This window comes from Gopherus evgoodei, chromosome 13 (genome assembly GCF_007399415.2).
Source record: "Gopherus evgoodei ecotype Sinaloan lineage chromosome 13, rGopEvg1_v1.p, whole genome shotgun sequence".
NCBI lineage: Eukaryota > Metazoa > Chordata > Testudines > Testudinidae > Gopherus > Gopherus evgoodei.
In genome coordinates, this window is record NC_044334.1 from 3127965 (window position 1) to 3144736 (window position 16772).

At 50.8% G+C, this 16772-nt stretch overlaps 1 protein-coding gene across 5 annotated transcripts in view; it reads right to left on the reverse strand.

The window, feature by feature from the left end:
• The window catches only part of SGSM1 (small G protein signaling modulator 1), an 80612-nt gene that overhangs the window by 40705 nt on the left and 23135 nt on the right, over positions 1–16772 (reverse strand). For all 5 annotated transcript variants that reach the window (XM_030583136.1, XM_030583135.1, XM_030583138.1 and 2 more), the window contains one exon: positions 15443–15518. In XM_030583136.1, coding sequence (XP_030438996.1) covers positions 15443–15518 — 76 coding nt within the window. The remainder of the gene's footprint in view (positions 1–15442; positions 15519–16772) is intronic.

The following is a 16772-nucleotide window of genomic DNA, read 5'->3' on the forward strand; positions in this document are numbered from 1 at the left end:
CGTCACCCTAGGAGCTTCAGGGACACGCCGGTCAGAACAAGCCAGCCCCGTCAACCCTCCCCCACCCAGCACCAGCAGAGTCCCAGACAGCATGCTGCCACCCTCTCCCCAGCCACCAGCACCAGTGGGGCCCTTACGCCGCCCCCCTCAGAGCACCCATTGCCCCCAGCCCAAGTTTTAGTCAGGGGTATATAGTAAAAAAGTCATGGACAGGTCACAGGCTGTGAATTTTTATTTACTGCCTGTGTCCTATCCATGACTTTTACTAAAAAACACATGACTAAAACATAGCTTTAATTATAGGCCAACAGCTGTGGAGAACTGGGAAAATTCTGATATATTTTTATGAAAAATAGGAGTGACTTGGTTTCCCCTCTCACCTTGTATTGTTACCCCTTGGGAGGGAGGGAGTTAATTTTTCTTGAAACCAGACTAGTAATGCAGCAACTGAGAGGAAGTCAACTGAAGCATGAACCAGCTACTAGAAAGTGAATCATGGGGAGAGTGTGGAAACGAGGCTGCAGAAGGACCAGCCCTTGGGGGCACTAGCTCGTTTTGACAGGGTTCAAGTGGGGAGCAGACAAAGAACTGAGACGCGTAGGAAGTGGTAGCTGGGAGGTCTCTCCCGCTGGAACCAGGAACTGACACTGACCAGAGGGTGTGAAGGACTCTGGAACCTGCCAAGGTGTTCGTGAGGAAGATGGATCACCCCAGGTAAGCCAGGCATTCATACAAGCTGTGTATGGTTTCCAAGGTAGGCTTTTGTTCTAAACAAACACCTTGCTTTCTGAAGGCTGGCGGGTCACCGATGCGCCCTGGCATCGCCCCAGAGAGAGAACAGGACACCAGGTGCTGAACTAAGCTCAGGCTCGCAAAGGTGATCAGGGAGTGGCAGGAGGAAATTGAAGCTTAAATCCCTGGTCTGGCGGGATGGAATAGGTGCCCACCCTGAGAAAGGTGGCGGCTAGTGTGGAGTGCCCTAGGAGGTCACAAAGTGATCAACGGTGCAGTTACTTCAGGCACTGTGACAGGGTCAGCAGCTGAAAAGTGCAGCCAACCCACTGGACAATAAATACACAAGCCCATTCAGTGTCCCTGGCCGCACTGCAAGCAGCAGGCTGGGTTCCCTGCAAGCAAGCAGAGCGTTTCTGCTTGTTCAACGAGGGGTTTGCTTCCAGCTCTCCAGTTACCCAGGTCACCATTACCGATAACGTGTTGGACTCTACACAGATGCAGATGTTTATACAGAGAAACATTTTTTATGTGAGAGTCTCACATGAAACAACATGTTTGGATTTGCACCAGTTACAGCAGTGCGCTGGAATAAGCTGGCTCGTGTCCATCACCTCCACTGGACAGAGTCAGAACTGCTTAGCTAAGTGTCATGGGCACCGCAGGGCATACAGCTAACTGGGTACTCATCCGTGGCCCCAGTGGCGTTTTTGGAGCAGGCCAGCCAGAGTTCCAGCCCTGCTCCCACTGTGAAGTTCTCAGTGGCCAGCTCTCGTGGACAATTCGTGAACTCCTCGGCGCTTATAGGTGTGTTACAATATGAGCAAGAGACACACAGAAACTGAAGGATTTTCACGGTAATACAGCAAATTGGACAGTTTTCTAAATACAAACCACAGTTCTCTGAGCTAAGTTGGTTCCTACAGTCTACAGGTAGGAGAGACTCTAAATATGTGGACCCCAGTAAGGCCACACTGGGTTATTAATTCAGTTGGAATGAAGTGGCCTTCTCCCCAGCTTTAGTGACTCACTTTACCAACGCAACTAGTGACTTGTACTGCAGCAGCTGGTGCACAGCCCTAACTTCTCCAGGCCAACCCCACATAACACGTGCATGTTCTGTTTTGCTGGAAGGGGATGTTACACACCAAACAAAGCCCCCAGAGAGAGCCAAGGAGAACCTGCCAGTTCCTGCAGCATCCCAAGTGACGGAGGGCACCCCATGAAGTGGTGCACAAACCTCATGCTGACCCCTGGCAAAGGGGCAAATTAATCCACAGCGACAACTCAGAGAACAATGCATCTGGACACTGATTTCCCTGGCAATTTACCTATTTGAGCCCGTAGGGATGGAGGAAATCAGGATAGATGGCTGGTGTCAAACAAAAAACTTACTCAGCAGGCTGATCAGACTGCTGGAAAATTACACAACGCCACCATTTTACAAGCTAGTGATCTGGGTGCAGATGCGACAAGCTTTCTGGCAGACACACACAGTTCCTTCTCTCCAGGACACACGACAGAACCAGCCGCACTAGGGATATTCTGCACCAGCTAAGCAGACACATTGTGTGCTTCCTGTGTTTGTAAAAGTGGTGGGGTTTTTTGAATGGCTGAGCAAGTCTATGCAGACACGTAAGGTGTTTCACGCCGACCTGTCATCATCAGCTCCCAGGGCCGTGAAAGGAGGCATCACATTATCTCAGCCTTGCTTAGCACTACATTTGAGCTCACCACACGGTGTAAGCAGAGAGTTTTCAGCTGTGCGGGTGTGTGATGTCCTGTCAGTCCTGATCTGACTGAACAGATAAAAGCACCAGACAGGAGACCAGCCTAGGCCCGTTCACTCGAGAGATCCACTCAGAGCAGCTAGCTGGATTTCTGAGATTTCAGTAACGCACCGTCTGAATTCTCCTTAAGTGCAGATGCGACAGACTGAGCTGGGAGGGATCCCCCTGGCTGCCTCCAAAGGTACACGGCACTAACACACCCGCAGCTGGCCAGCATCAGCTGCCTCTGGCTCACAGTGCTAGAAAACTGCAGTGGAGCCATTTGGGCTCGGGCTGGAGCCCGGGCTCTGGGACCCTCCCCATCATGAGTCCCAGAGCCCAGGCTCCAGGTCGAGCAGGAATGTCTACACTGCAGCTGTATAGCCCTGCAGCCCAAGCCAGCTGCGCCGGGTGTTTTTGGCCGTGTAGATAGACCTTAAGGACAATTGCTTCAAAATAAGATGGCTTGTGTTATTGGCTTTGGGATCTAGAAGATCTACAGGGCTATAAAACCTTGCCAGTTTCCCTGGCATTCATCTGCAGAGGCCGGGCAGCTCCCTACATGCAGGACAGTTACCCACACTGGCCCTGCAGAGCCGTGTCCACCACCTGTCTTCATTGTTTTAGTCCCTGTTTCATTTTCCCGGGCACCTCACACAATAGGGAAGAGAAAAAACCTCTGCAAAAAGCCCACGCCCCCTTGTGGCCTCAGGGTAGGCCTGCAAGTGGACCCTTGCCTCAGTTCCCTCTTCAAGGGGCTTTTTAAATAAACTCCACACCGGCTTTCATGAGTCCAGTGACCACAGCCCTCCTGAGGGTCTGATTTTATTCACATGAAGTTCACAAATTAATACAAACATCTTCCAGCCTGGCTATATGCTCCCCCTCTCCTCCCTGAGAGCTGTCTCTCCCTGAGCATCCATCCCCCACCAACCCCCGCAGCTTACTGCTGCCCTTTCTAGGGCAATCAGGTGGTCCAAGAGCAGGTGGGCCTCCTTAGGAACTGAGGTTGGTTGGCCCCGCGCCTGCCACAGCCCTGTTACAGGCTGTACAAAGATCCTGCAGCTGTTATGGTTCAGTTCAGTGTGTGTCTGTTGGCCCACTCCCGGCAGGTGACACAGCTGTGAGGGAGGGGGTAATGGCCTGGCAAAGGGAGATCAGAGTGCACCACATGACATGCTTCGGGACACATGGTATAAGGCCCAGAGGCAGGAAGCAGATCCCAGAGCTGGGACGATGTCTCCAACACGGCACTTCACTGAACATGATCAAGCAAATCCACGCACCAGGTCGAAAAGGAAGCTGCTTGCTCCTGGCTCAGATCACCCTGCAGCTCTATGCAGGTACCAAGTGACCTGTCAGTGACTCGCAGAGATGCAGGTAACTGCTACCAGTGACTGCACGTGACAGGCTGGAGCCAGGGACAAATCTCCCTGGAAATGCGAAGTAACCGCAGACCAAACGGAACAGGCTGCTGCAATTGGGAGTTCCAAAGCAGTCGATGGGAGCTGAGCTCCTGGCCCCTTTGCACTGTTCAGAGCTGGGTCCTCCGGAAGTCTCTTGCAATGCACTATGGTGTTATTGGTCTTGCAGACTTCTGGCCAATGTTTCATAATTTTAAGTGCCAGAAGCCTACACTCCACTGACAGCCTCTATCACGCACAGGCATCTGGACACTTTTATATGGAACTCCAGCTACAGGCACCTTTGTAAGCCCCCCACTGGAACGCACAGCTTGAAAGCGACCAGACTAGCATCTGAGTCACACGTGCTCTGAAGACAATGATTGGAACTGCAGCGGGGCGCCTCCAATCATTGTAACAGCCCTTGGAAACTCAGGGCAAACCCCTAAGCCAGCTGAAACCAAGAGGATAAGTTAGCCCTTGTGGACACATGCGGCTCTGCGGGAGGAGACTGCCCCTCGCAAAGGGGACAGAAATGCGACTCCTCGAGACGCGCACCGCGCAGTTACCCAGTGCTCTCTGCATAGGTCCTCAGTGCTCCTTGCATGCCATCAAGGGCTCCCAGCATTCGCCAGCACTTCTTTCACTTATTCTCTCCTTGCTCTCTGAAGCAGAGTAGCTTCCATTTCAGATGCCAGCCCGGCTGCGCTCCACGGCTCCCCACGAGCAGCTGGGCATGCAAATTGCTGTAGAGAGCAAATTAGCAACATCGGCTCCCTACTGCTTCCAGCTCTGGCAAGTCACTCGTCGGCCAATCAGTCACGCCGCCAATCAGCTCCTTAGAAGGGCCCAGCCTCACGCCTGATGCCAAGAGCTCAAGGGAACAGATGTGGGGAAATGGTGCGTCCGCTTGACAGGAACAGAGCAGTGGACGCTCTCATACCAAGGAGAATTACAGACAAACCTGGCAGCCATGCCACTGGGAAGGCAGTCAGGAGTGATTTCCACCTCCTCATAGTACAGGGTGCTTTTATATAGAAGAGATCTGTTGGGTGTGGTCGGGAGGTCTGTGTAAGTGTCAATAGTTTGTTAATAGGTAACATGCCAATAGATGGAGCTCCTGGACACACCCACAATGTACCTGGGTCCTGTGGGGCTGTAAGCACACGTCCACTCCTCTTCCCTAGGAAGCCCTCTCGTGCCTGGACACAGCGTTGCAAGGGACTGTCTCAGGTGCCCCGTCCCGTGTTCTCCCTCGGACCTGCAACAGCCTCTCAGCCTGTGTCTCCTCCCGATTCCTTCCCTGGCTGTTTTGTGGCTCAGCTCCCCAGTTCGAACCCCTTCCGGGGTAGCACAACCCAGGCCAAACACGTCTTCAAACAAATGAGGCTTCTGCCCCGCTCAGGCTTCACCACAGCTCCCTCGTTGGCCTTACCTCAGGGCTTCCCCCCAGGAGCCTATCCTGCCCCTGTAGTGTGCTGCCCCGGTTGTATCCTGCCTGTTAAATGATAGGCAGGGCTTCTCTCTGCCAGACAGACCTGCCTTCCCCACGGCCTCCCCAACTGAGCTCCCTTGGTCTATTTATAAGGCCTAGCTCCGCCTCCTCTGGCCAAGAGGCAGTTAATCACCTGCCAAGGGCCAGGCAGGAGTAACTGTGGTTCTGTCCCTTGCTTGTCCCATCACATGGACCAATAACATGCCCGGTATCCACACACTGCAAACAGTTTCCGGCGCACAGCGCTTACACCTCTGGCCTGTCTTGAACCCGTCTGGAGTGGCCCACCCTCAGCTTGCACAATAGAGATGCAAAGCTTTGGGGTTGCTGAGGACTCTTCCCCTCATGGCTGTTCCAGTGGCCCCGTTGACCAGCCCCCACATCCCCATAAGAGAAAGTCTCTCTGGCATCCCCAGCTCTGCATGTCCAGCAGGCTGAGAACATGGTCAAACAGGAGCCATTGTTGCTATGGGTGAGCCAGTGTCCTCGTCACTGAAATGGGCTCCTTTTCCCATTGATAGGGAACAGGCTTCACTGAAGACGAGGATTTTAAAGACAAAACATCTTCCCAGTCTTTTAATATCACTGCTGCCGATGCTCATAATTTCATTGCAAATCCTGCGGTATTTGCTGTTTTTCATGAAGACCCAGCTCCTGGAATCACAGAATGGGGTGAGAATCTCGGTCACTGTGCGGGGAAAGGTTTTACCCTTATGGGTATGAAGGAAGGCTTGAAAATGTGACCCGAGTGCACTCGAAAGTTTCAAAAATCAGAACTAACAAAACAAAACATTTTTGAAAAGTCTTGTGATGTTTTGGGCCTGGATCATGAAAATAATTCTCCTTACATCTCTCTCTCACATACACACGTGCGCACACACACACTTTAAATGAAGTTTCGCGATAAGTACATGCAAAAGTATATTATAAAACTACAATCTCCATCCACCCCCAGAATATAATCTGCAACAAAACACACACACGTTTTGCCCATAAGTGCTCAAATATTGGGCTAGCTTTTATTCCTGGTGAAATGTTACAAGGGAGTTACACCAGGGGGAATCTGGCCTGAGATGCTTACATTTACTCTGAACAGCTGAGCAATTTTAATGTCTTCATACTAAACATGGAATCTGACCACAACCACAAGAACTATTTACACACAGGACAGCCATTAGGAACGAAATAAGCCCTAGTATCATTGAGGACTCATTTTAGCTTTTGAAGGGAGCATGGGACTTGACAGGTGTCAACAAAGATTTATCTTCCCCAAACCTTGCAGCTCCGTAATTGGTAAAACTGGGCTGCTGGGATTAGCTGCCCTTTTCTGTCACCCAGAGGCTTCATTAATGGGGATTTAAGTAAGAGAAGGAATAGGAGGGCTCAGATCGCGAGGGCCAAGTCTAAGAGCCCTGCAGAGGGAAAAGAGCAGGGCCACATGAAAGGCATTTTGCTGATTATGAAGAGAGGGTTCTTTATAAAGCCGACTCCTACCACAGCACTCAGGGAACCGCACAGAACTGAAATTGAAATTGCAACAACAGACGGATGATATGCTGTGAATACCCAGAAGCCACTGGCATCATTAAGGTAGCCAAAGAGCCCTTCTCCTTGCCTGGATGCCTCAGCTCTATGGTGCAGAATGTTATAAATAGTTCCTGGCCATGACGCCGTGCACTGTACTGAAAAGCAGCGAGTGAGTCACACCCGGAAGTTCTGCTCTTTCAGAGCCCCACTCTGCTAACAACGCGTTCAGATAGATTGGACTGGAACAACTCACCTGCCTGGCATCCTGGAGAGTGGGAGAAGGGGAACGAACAGACCCCATTGCTTTCAGAAGCGAGAGATGGAGGTTGGGCTGTTGCCTCTCTTTTTGTTTTTGTTTCTATACATAGCAAAATCTGTAGGAAAATCTCCATTCAGTGGTGACAATCACAACACAGAAATCTGAGCATTGTATGCGCTTAGCAGGACCATGATGATGCCCTAAGGAACATGACAATAAGCAGCTTATGTAAGATACACTCTGCCCTCACAACTCTGCCACAGCCCCCTACTTTTCTAGCCCTGGGCTTCCACATAGCTCTGTATTTCAACTTGACCTTCTGCATCCTCTATTATTCTATTCCTAGCATCCTCCAAAATCTGTGCCAATGGACCTCAGCCCTGACCCACAGCACCCCCTGTTACTCCTTTCCTGGGCTCCTTGCACACAGCTCCACCAATGCACCTCGGTAATGGCCTCCTGCATCCCCTGCCCTGATGCTGTTCTAGCCACACAATCTTGTCCCAACAGCTTAGGCTAAAGACCTCAATTCTGACCCAGTGGTGTTAAATTCTGCATGGCCTTTCTCCCATGAATGAGATATTAGAAGTGGCTGCACGGCTGATGGCCTGGCAGCTCCCTGGCCGAGCTTTGCTTTCCTGGCAAGATTAGGCTGCACTGCAGCTGGTCTTCAGAGGGAACCTTGTCTTCCCAGACACTCTGGCTTTGCTTTCCATGGGTGCTGAGTCACCTCAGAGTCCACTAAGATTGACTGGAACTGAGGGTGTTCTGCTCAGCACTTCTGAACCTCTGGCCCCGTTTCCCTGGAGCGAGTGCTCTCCTTGGTTTGCAATCGTGCCAGTGTTCAGAAGAATGCAGTACCATCTCAGTGGGTCCCAGGGCAAAAAACGAGAGCTAAGTTGCTAAGATAACCACTGGCCTAAGCCTCCCCTGGTTTGGCACCCAGTGCCCAGCATTGCGCACGCAGCTTCCCACAAAGCAATGTCTCTGAAAGCAAGAGCTCGTCGTTCACTTTTCCTATCATTCTCCTCCGGGCATCCCACGCTAACGGGCTGACACTCAGCTGGTTTATAAACCACATCAGACTCTATGCACTGGCTGTCTCAAGGATTCCCACACAAGTTGTGCTCAGGTTAAAAGCAAAATGCTGTTCCCACCCACCCCCCTGACAGTCCTACAAATTCACCCTGGGATCTGACAGCCAAGCTGGGTTTTTTCCATCCTGTGCATCATCAGTAGTGGCAACGGCTCTGCAAAGCAAGTTATTTCCTTCGTGACATCCAGACCCCACCAGTGCAAAGGTGCAAAAGTGATTGGAACTCAGTAAACAACCCTCCAGAACATGCACCAACTGGAAGAGATTCTGCAGCTCACAATCTCAGCTGGGTTGGCTGCCCAGGGGAGTTAGCAGATCTCACTCTGAATGAGCTCAGCAAGCCAGCCAACCCCTACCCCCATTCTCAGCTGCTCCTGCTGAACAACACAGCTCAAGATGAGTAGCATGGGGCAAAAGGGGTGGTGATTTTAAGACATTTCTGTGTCCCTTGAGTTAGAGGCACAGTTTCTCTAGGTTACGGTGTGTTGAAGAGCTACCTAAGGGCCCTACATCAGACATTCTCCAGTGGGGAGAGCCAAGAATCGAGCCACGGAGCAGGCTAGTTCAGTTCAAGAAACTAATTCCCCGAGAAACCATGTTTCAATGATTTTTGTCCTTAAAACCCAAGTAGTTTCCTTAGGACCCAGCTACCAAAACCACCTTCCTCTCTGCAAGAACCCGAAGAATTTGGACCATCTGAGCAGCAGCCTAGGACACTGAATGTCATTCCAATTTGGCAGTGGCTTTCCCGGCTCCCCTCACTCCAGAGGATAAACCGCCCCCCTGCAGGGAATGTTGGGCCTGGGGAAGGGACTGCAAGGCAGGCTGGCTGTCAGGTCAGGAGAAGCGTGACAGTAAACACTTTTGAAACTTGGATGAAGCTAATGTGCCGCTTTCCTAGCACTTGAGAACAGAATCATAGGACTGGAAGGGATCTTGAGAGGTCATCTCGTCCCTCCCCTGTACCAAGGCAGGACTCAGTATTATCTAGACTGGTGGTTTCCCAACCGGTCTATTGTGATCTCTGGCAGCCCAGTTGGGCAGCCACTAACACAGGCTCCCTGCCTGCCCCAGACCCACACCACTCCCAGAAGTGGCCAGCACAGCCCCGCAGCCCGGGAGGCAGGGGTCTCCTGCCGCATGCTGCTCCTGCCTGCAAGCACCACCCCCATAGCTCCCATTGGCCGGGAATGGGGAGCTGTGGCCAATGGGAGCTGCAGGGGCGATGCTTGCAGAAAGGGGCAGCCCGCAGAGCCACGTGCCCCCTGCCCTCCCCCGGGGGCCGCAGGGGCACGCTGGCCCCTTCTAGGAGCAGCATGGGCCTGGGATAGGTAGGGAGCCTGCCTTAGCGGCATCACACTGCACCACCGACCAGGAGCTGCCAGAGGTAAGTGCTGCCTGGCGGGAGGTCACACCCCAACCCCAAGCCCCCTCCCTGAGCCAGAATCCCCACTCCCTCCTGCACTCCAATCCCCTGTCCCAGCCCTGACCCCCGTCCCAGAGTCAGCACCCTGTACTCCCTCCTGCATCCCAATACTTTGCCCCTGCCCAGAGCCCCCTCCTGCAATCAAACCCCTTCCCAGAGCTTGCACCCCTCAACCCCTCCTGCACTCCAACCCCCTGCCCCAGGCTCAGCCCAGAGCCCTCTCCCACACTGCTAGGGTGACCAGATGTCCCAATTTTATAGGGACAGTCCTGATATTTGGGGCTTTGTCTTATGTAGGTGCCTATTACCCCCTATCCCATCCCAATTTTTCACACTTGCTGTCTGGTCACCCTACACACTGAGAACTTCTCAGCCCCAGCCCAGAGCCCACACCCCTTCCCGATCCCCAACCCCTACCCCAGCCCGGTGAATGTGAGTGAGGGAGAGTGAGTGACGGAGAGAGGCGGGGATGGAGTGAGTGGGGCGGGATTTTGGGGACAGGGCGGGGTAGATCCTAGGTTGCCCTTAAATTCAAAAAGTGATCTTGGACGTAAAAATGTTGGAGACCACTGATCTTGACCATCCCTGACAGGTGTTTGTTTGAGAACAAGTTGCCATTTCAAATTTTTTTGCAGAACAAAATATTCCAAAGACTTTTCATATGGAAGTGTAAAAACATTTTGTCCAGGCATACCCAATAAAATGTTTCATCATTCCTGATATCAAAATGTTTTGGTTTGTTGAAATGACTTGGATGCTTCATTTCGAGTCAGCGGAACATTAAACTGTATTTTCCCATTGTGGCACATTGCCTCATGGGAACTGTAGTTCGGGAGCCTGATGCCCTATTCTGCCCTATGGGCCAGGCTCCAAGGCCATTTCACATCTCCCATGATGCATCCCTAATCATGTGATTACCATTATATAGCATATAGCAGTCAGAGGGGAGTCAGTGTTGCATTATCGGTGATGTACTCCTCCAGGGAGCCTGGCCTATAGAAGATGAGGGCTACAAACTACAACCCCCATGAGGAAATGCACTGCTAGGGAAATACAATGTAATGTTTGGCTGAACTGATTTGAAACAAAATGTTTCAGGTCAATTCAAGAAAAAAAAAACCCATACATTCCAATTTGGGTCAAACCAATCTGAAACAAAATATTTGCTTTGATTTTCCTCAAAGGAAAATTTAGATTCTGTGAAAACTGTTTTTCCACTGGAAAATTATTCCAGTAGAAAATTTCCAGCCGCATCTGCTATTCAGTCTACAGGGCTGTCGATCTGGTTCTCCACTCAGCCTGCGTCTCTGTCTGGAGCCCCTTTGTTTAAGATCCTTTTATTCCCTTTCTGGTTTTGCAATTCTTTCTTTGTCCCACCTAATTAACTGACCCTTGTTCTTCTGTAGCACTTCCCCCTCCCTAGTTTTGGTTGTCTCTGGGAAGTCTCCACCCATCTCTACAGGGATCAAGTGGGTTCCCTGTTTGGTGGCCTCCTCTGGATCCCTGGTTCTGCCCTATGACTCACACCCTAGCTATTCTCTCATTCTTTGTCCTCTGTAATTAATTGATTTTGTGGCTCAGGGCTCCTCCCCTCATGTAAGGGAATGGGCCTTTCAGTGCCCTGGCAGGCCTCTCCCAATGACTCCGACATAGGCCAGCAACTTTCATCACCAGCAATAAATTCAGTTCTGGCCCAGTCTGGACCAGGCACTGCTGAACAAAGCTCCCACTGACTGCAAACCACAGAATGTTTAGAGGCTTGTTTCTGTGATGCATTTGTGATCAGGCACAATCCCACTGAATTCCCAGGGTTTCGTTAGTCAGAGCTAAGGGTGGAACAGGTGAATGGCCTATGATGATTTGATGATAATCTGCTTAACTGTGAGAGAGAGAAACACAGAGCTTGCAGCCGAGGCCAAAGAAGCCTGAGACGTGGGCTGAGTGACCTGTTTATTGATCAGACCCCACGGCTAGAGGTTGCTGCTACGCGGTGCTGGCTTCTCTGCACTAGGCACAGCAAAGCAGGTAGCCTGCTCTCACCAGCGTGTGTTGCCATAGACACCGCTCCAGGAGTCCTGTGGCAGAGAGAGAGAATCAACCATGAAGGAGAAGAGCAGCATGAGTAGGCTGAAAATGCAGTTTCTTAAGGGTGGGTTAAGATGCCTTTTTAGTGGCTCTCTCTGCAAAAGACGCATGCTGCATGGAACAGGGACGGGGCAGCAGGGAGAAGGCAGTCAGACTCCCCGAGGCACTGCTGTGCACAGCTATAGTCAGAAGGGAAAACCCTGCTTCCCCAAAGAGCTGTGCTGCCTTTGTGTCTGTACCAAGGAATCCGAAACAGGAGAGCACCAGAACATCCTGCTCTGCACAGCATACCCAATGGGCCAGCATAGAGATGGGGGAATCCCCACCCCTCCATACCCAGGGATGAGATACATACACATTACCAAACCATGCAAAGCCACACAGCGAGCACCAGCTTTGTGCAGTGGGCTTTGGCCCCGAGAACTGCCCTGCAGGATTTCCAGAGGGCGGTTCATGCTGGTGCTGTCACATGGCACCGGGACCACCTGGCAGCCACAGGACACTGCTACAATGCCAGTATAAACAGGTGCCAATGCTACGGGGGGGAGGGGGCAGGAGCAGTTTCCAGAATAGTAATAATTCTGCTTTTAAATAAAGAAATGCCTCTGAAAAGGTGATTCCAAATTCCCAGCAGATAGACAGAGGAAGGAAAATCCCATCTCACATGCCATCAGATGCACTGGCAATTGGATAAGAGATTAGGAGCCCTGCAAAATAATCCAAATCCAGTGGACTATGCACCGACGCTGATAGAAACAGAGAGGACAAGGGCTAAGGCCTCTGTGCCAGTTTGAGAGCGGAACCAGGAACCCCTGAGAACAGAGGTATCTGACAAGTTTCCCAGTAGATTCAGCTATCATAACACAGGTCCCTGCTTTATACAGACCACTTGCAGGAGGGAAGTATAAATAGATTCAAAGCAGAGGAGTCTGGAGGAAGTTGCTACCGTGCAGTTCCGCTCCTAGCTCAGAGAAGGACAGAGAGCCTATATTTCTTGCTCTTATGTTATCCAAGGCCAATTGCTGAGGCGAAGAGGTAGCGGAGGGTAGATGGGATTTTATCCAAAATATTGCAAAGCTTTTGCGGAACAGAGCTTTTGTGTGTTTGTTTGAAGGCTTTGCGAAGTTCAGATTCCACCCTGCTTAAAGACTCCATTGGTTTTTGCTGAGTTGCACCCAACGGGGCACTTTCCACTGTCCATCAGATTTCTGGGTCCCTGCCACGGCTGCTATCAGCACCATTCAATGCCCTGGACAATCCAAGAAGCTCCAGGACCTGCCTCCCAGCACGCACACCTGTTTTCTATTAGCTCAGAAGGCGGGGCTTCAACGGCTGACTCCACCCCCAGGACTCCCATATGCTGCTGCTCCTCCTATGCCATTGGCTGGGCTACACTTCTGTCAAACAGCTTCTCTTAAAGGAGCCAGCCATCTGTGACAGGAACCAGGTGTTCGCTGCCCCTGCCAGAGGCCCCACGGCCTTGGCACCAGGCCCTAAGGAGGTGCCCTGCTGGAGGGGAAGTGCAGCCAGTTCAGACCTCCAGGGTTGTCGGGAGAGGTATCCCCCATGAACAGCTGCAGGCAGAACCAGCAAGAGTTGGTCCTCCAGCACCTAGGGCTGGGAGCAGGCACAGGCCAATCCGAGCCCAGCAGGGCAGGTAAAGCCTGGCTGCTTCTCCTGCGGCCTCTTCTGGGTGAAGCCAGGGCAGGGCAAGAAGACTCTGGCTCGCCCTACTCTAACCCAAGGAAGCTGGCCCAGAAAGGGGCCTAACCTTGACAACACCGACCTTGGGTCTCTGAGGGACCAGTGTTTATACTAGGGACTTTACTGCCCAAGTGGCTAATTTGAGTTAAGATTTAATTTGTTTACAGTTATATCCAGAGGGGATCCGGACAGTTGGAGAACTGACCTGGCCAGAGCATTAGGCCACAGAGGCAGCAGCCCATGGCAGCGCCAGGATACAGGAGTGTCAGAGAGGAAGAGTCCCTGCAATGCCTCACCCTGACACAAGAGGTGTATGTGCTCGGACAGCAGAAGCACACCAGTACCCTCCATTCCAGGCACGTCATCTTTCCCTGTCTATACTGGCACGATCGCCTTTTGGTCCCTGTAGCCTGAGATCACCAGGTATTCCTGAATTCTCAGCAGAGAGAGGTTCCAGTCATAGGGTGACCCAATGTCCTGATTTTATAGGGACAATCCCAATATTCAGGGCTTTGTCTTGTACAAGCGCCTATTTCCCCTCACCCCCGTCCTGATTTTTCACGTCTGCTATCTGGTCACCCTATCCAGTCATAAGACAAAGAACCATTAAACAGGGAAAAATAATGGGATGAGCCAATAGAAAAACACTCAGTTTTGCCTCTTGCATCCCTGAAGCTCATTTCTGATTAGCAGCAGCAACACTCCTAGAACCACCCCAACATCCCTCTTGTCTTGAAAAGACATCGCAGCAAATGTACTGACCTATCAGCAGAGTTATTTGGTTTGAGGCAATCCCCAAGAAACCTCTCCAGCCCAGAACTGCTAGCAGAGAGGGAGTGAGGCGTGCTCCACTTAGTGAGCTTCCCAGCCTCTGGCTACTGCAAGGAGCTATTAGTTCTGTCTGTGTGACCTGCCCCCTGCTCATTAGCGGATGTCTGCAGTGTGACAACTTCCAGCCTGATTATTTTATCTCCCAAGCTGCATTTTGCCTGGTCGGCTTTGCACCATGCAGTTAGAATACAGACAGACCTGCAGTCATCCAACGGGAAGGTTTAATGCACCAAAAACGAGGCAGCTTACCTCCACTGCTCTACTGGAATGTGCAGGAAAAAAGAAATCCCATTGGTAAGGATGCTCCTAAAATCCCTTAGAATTTCTGTTCCACAGTTCCTGCTGCAGACTCACCTCCAGGCTCACATCTCACACCCAAGCCAAGCAAAATCTTTAGGGCACTTTTTCACGCTTTGCCTGACTATTCTTTTAACTGGCTGATTCCAGTACATGTTTTCCAAATGTCAAAATTGTCACTACACTTGGAAAAAGCCAGGTATTAATAGACTGAGTATAGAACCTTGTCAAAGACCAGATGCCGAAAACTGAACCAGCAGAGGAGGCTGGAGGCAGGTCTCCCATACAGTCTCTTTAAAAGGATTTAAAACCTTCACCACACATGCTCCCTGTTCCAAAAGTCCCACCCTCACGCATACCATTTATAAACAGTAACAGGTGCTTGCCCCAAGCTCTGGCTCTTATTTACATATATTAATAGTCCATAACAGTAAAATATTCAAATACCAGATAACGGGGCCTCTGTTCAATCCACTTATAAACAAATAAAAGACACTAAGTACTCCAGGACCTCGTCCGCCTGTCTTTTTTGTTTTGGTTTTTAAAACTAGACAGATGACATCCGTGTCCTCCCCCTTCCGATACTGCCAATCCATTTCACAGTCCCGGGGGGTTATTTTGTTGACAAAAGGATTCGTTTCTTTGGACTGACACTCATTGGTCTTAGCACAAGGTGCCACAGAAGAACAGAGCTAAAATGGAAAGTTCTCAGGCCAGCACTATGCTGCGATGCAGCAACAACTCAACATGGAGATAGAGCTGTGCTGTCAACTTCTCAGAGACCATTTCTTTTCTGCACCCTGACCTCGGAGACTTACCACAGAATGAGATGATGTGGCTACTGTCCTCATGCACAAACTTCCTTGTCACAGCTTCCTCCATAATCTGCTTCACCTGTCAAACAAGGAGATAGTTAGGAAAAAAAACTTTTTACACAAGCAACATAACTGGGGCAGAACAAGAGACAGCTATATACTGGAGCAGGTCTGACATGTTCCATCCAGCAGAGGGAATCAGTGAACATCTGCTCAACATCTGCATGGGCCAGAATCGCAAGGCTCAGAAAGCACCAAGCTACTTAAGTGCTTGAGTTTATAACACAAAAGATCAGTAAGGAACTCTCTCTCTGCTGTCCTTCTTCTCTGATGACTACTAGCAGGCCCCGTGGCCACACTCAAGTTCCGTGGTCTCGTGGGAAGCCACAATCCATTGACCTGCTAGGCTCCACACAAGCCACTGGAAAGAGCAATGCTATAACAAATGAGGCAAATGATTTTTGCTTCATTTATATTGGGGATAATTACAACATTCTGGTCATGCTTCTTACCCTTAAAGTTCCTATTACACGCACACATGCACACACACACACCTTTTCACTACAGATTTGACGGATTGTTCGTCTCCAACATCCCTGCAAGCACAATAAGTGGATTTGATATAGGCTTCCAGAGGAGATGAAAATGGGGGAAGGGAGAGAAGTTCAACTCCACCTCAGGGAGCATTCCTTTTTGTGAAATTCAGAATAATTATATGCCTTGCCCCATGTCCCAGAGCAGGGAGATTTTGGTCTTGTAAGGCTTGCCGATGGGAGTCTTCACAGCAGAGAGCTGTTTATTTTCAATCTCCCTGCATTCAGACTCCACTCCCGGCCTCTACCCATTGGACTGCCGTTCTGTTGGCTGTTTCCAAGCAAGTTTATTTTTGTGACTTCCTTCCCTCCCTCCCTCCCTCTCCCCGTCTGCCCCAGGAGTTGGTTTCCCTGTGGATGAGTAGGTTACTCTTATCAGGAATCTAATAGGGAAGAGATTGAAAGGAGCCTCCAAACAGATGCTGCTGCTAATGAGCATGATGCCCAGGTGTGTGCTCACACAGTGCAGGCTCAGCAGGGGTTCCCAGCCTCCTGCTGCTCACGTCTAGGGGATGAATGTTCGCAGACCCCAAGGTGACAAACCAAAACTCACAGATCTTTTCCTTTTAAACTGGAGGTGAATAAACAGCCGTTGAAGGTAAATAACCTGCCCCGACAAACAGGGCCTCAGGTTGCACAACTGTTAATAGCCCCATGTCAGAGCCCTAGTCTCGGAATGCAGAGTGGTTCTATTCCCACTGAGGATCCTGATTCCCAAGTCCCTCCCCTTTCTCTGTCTC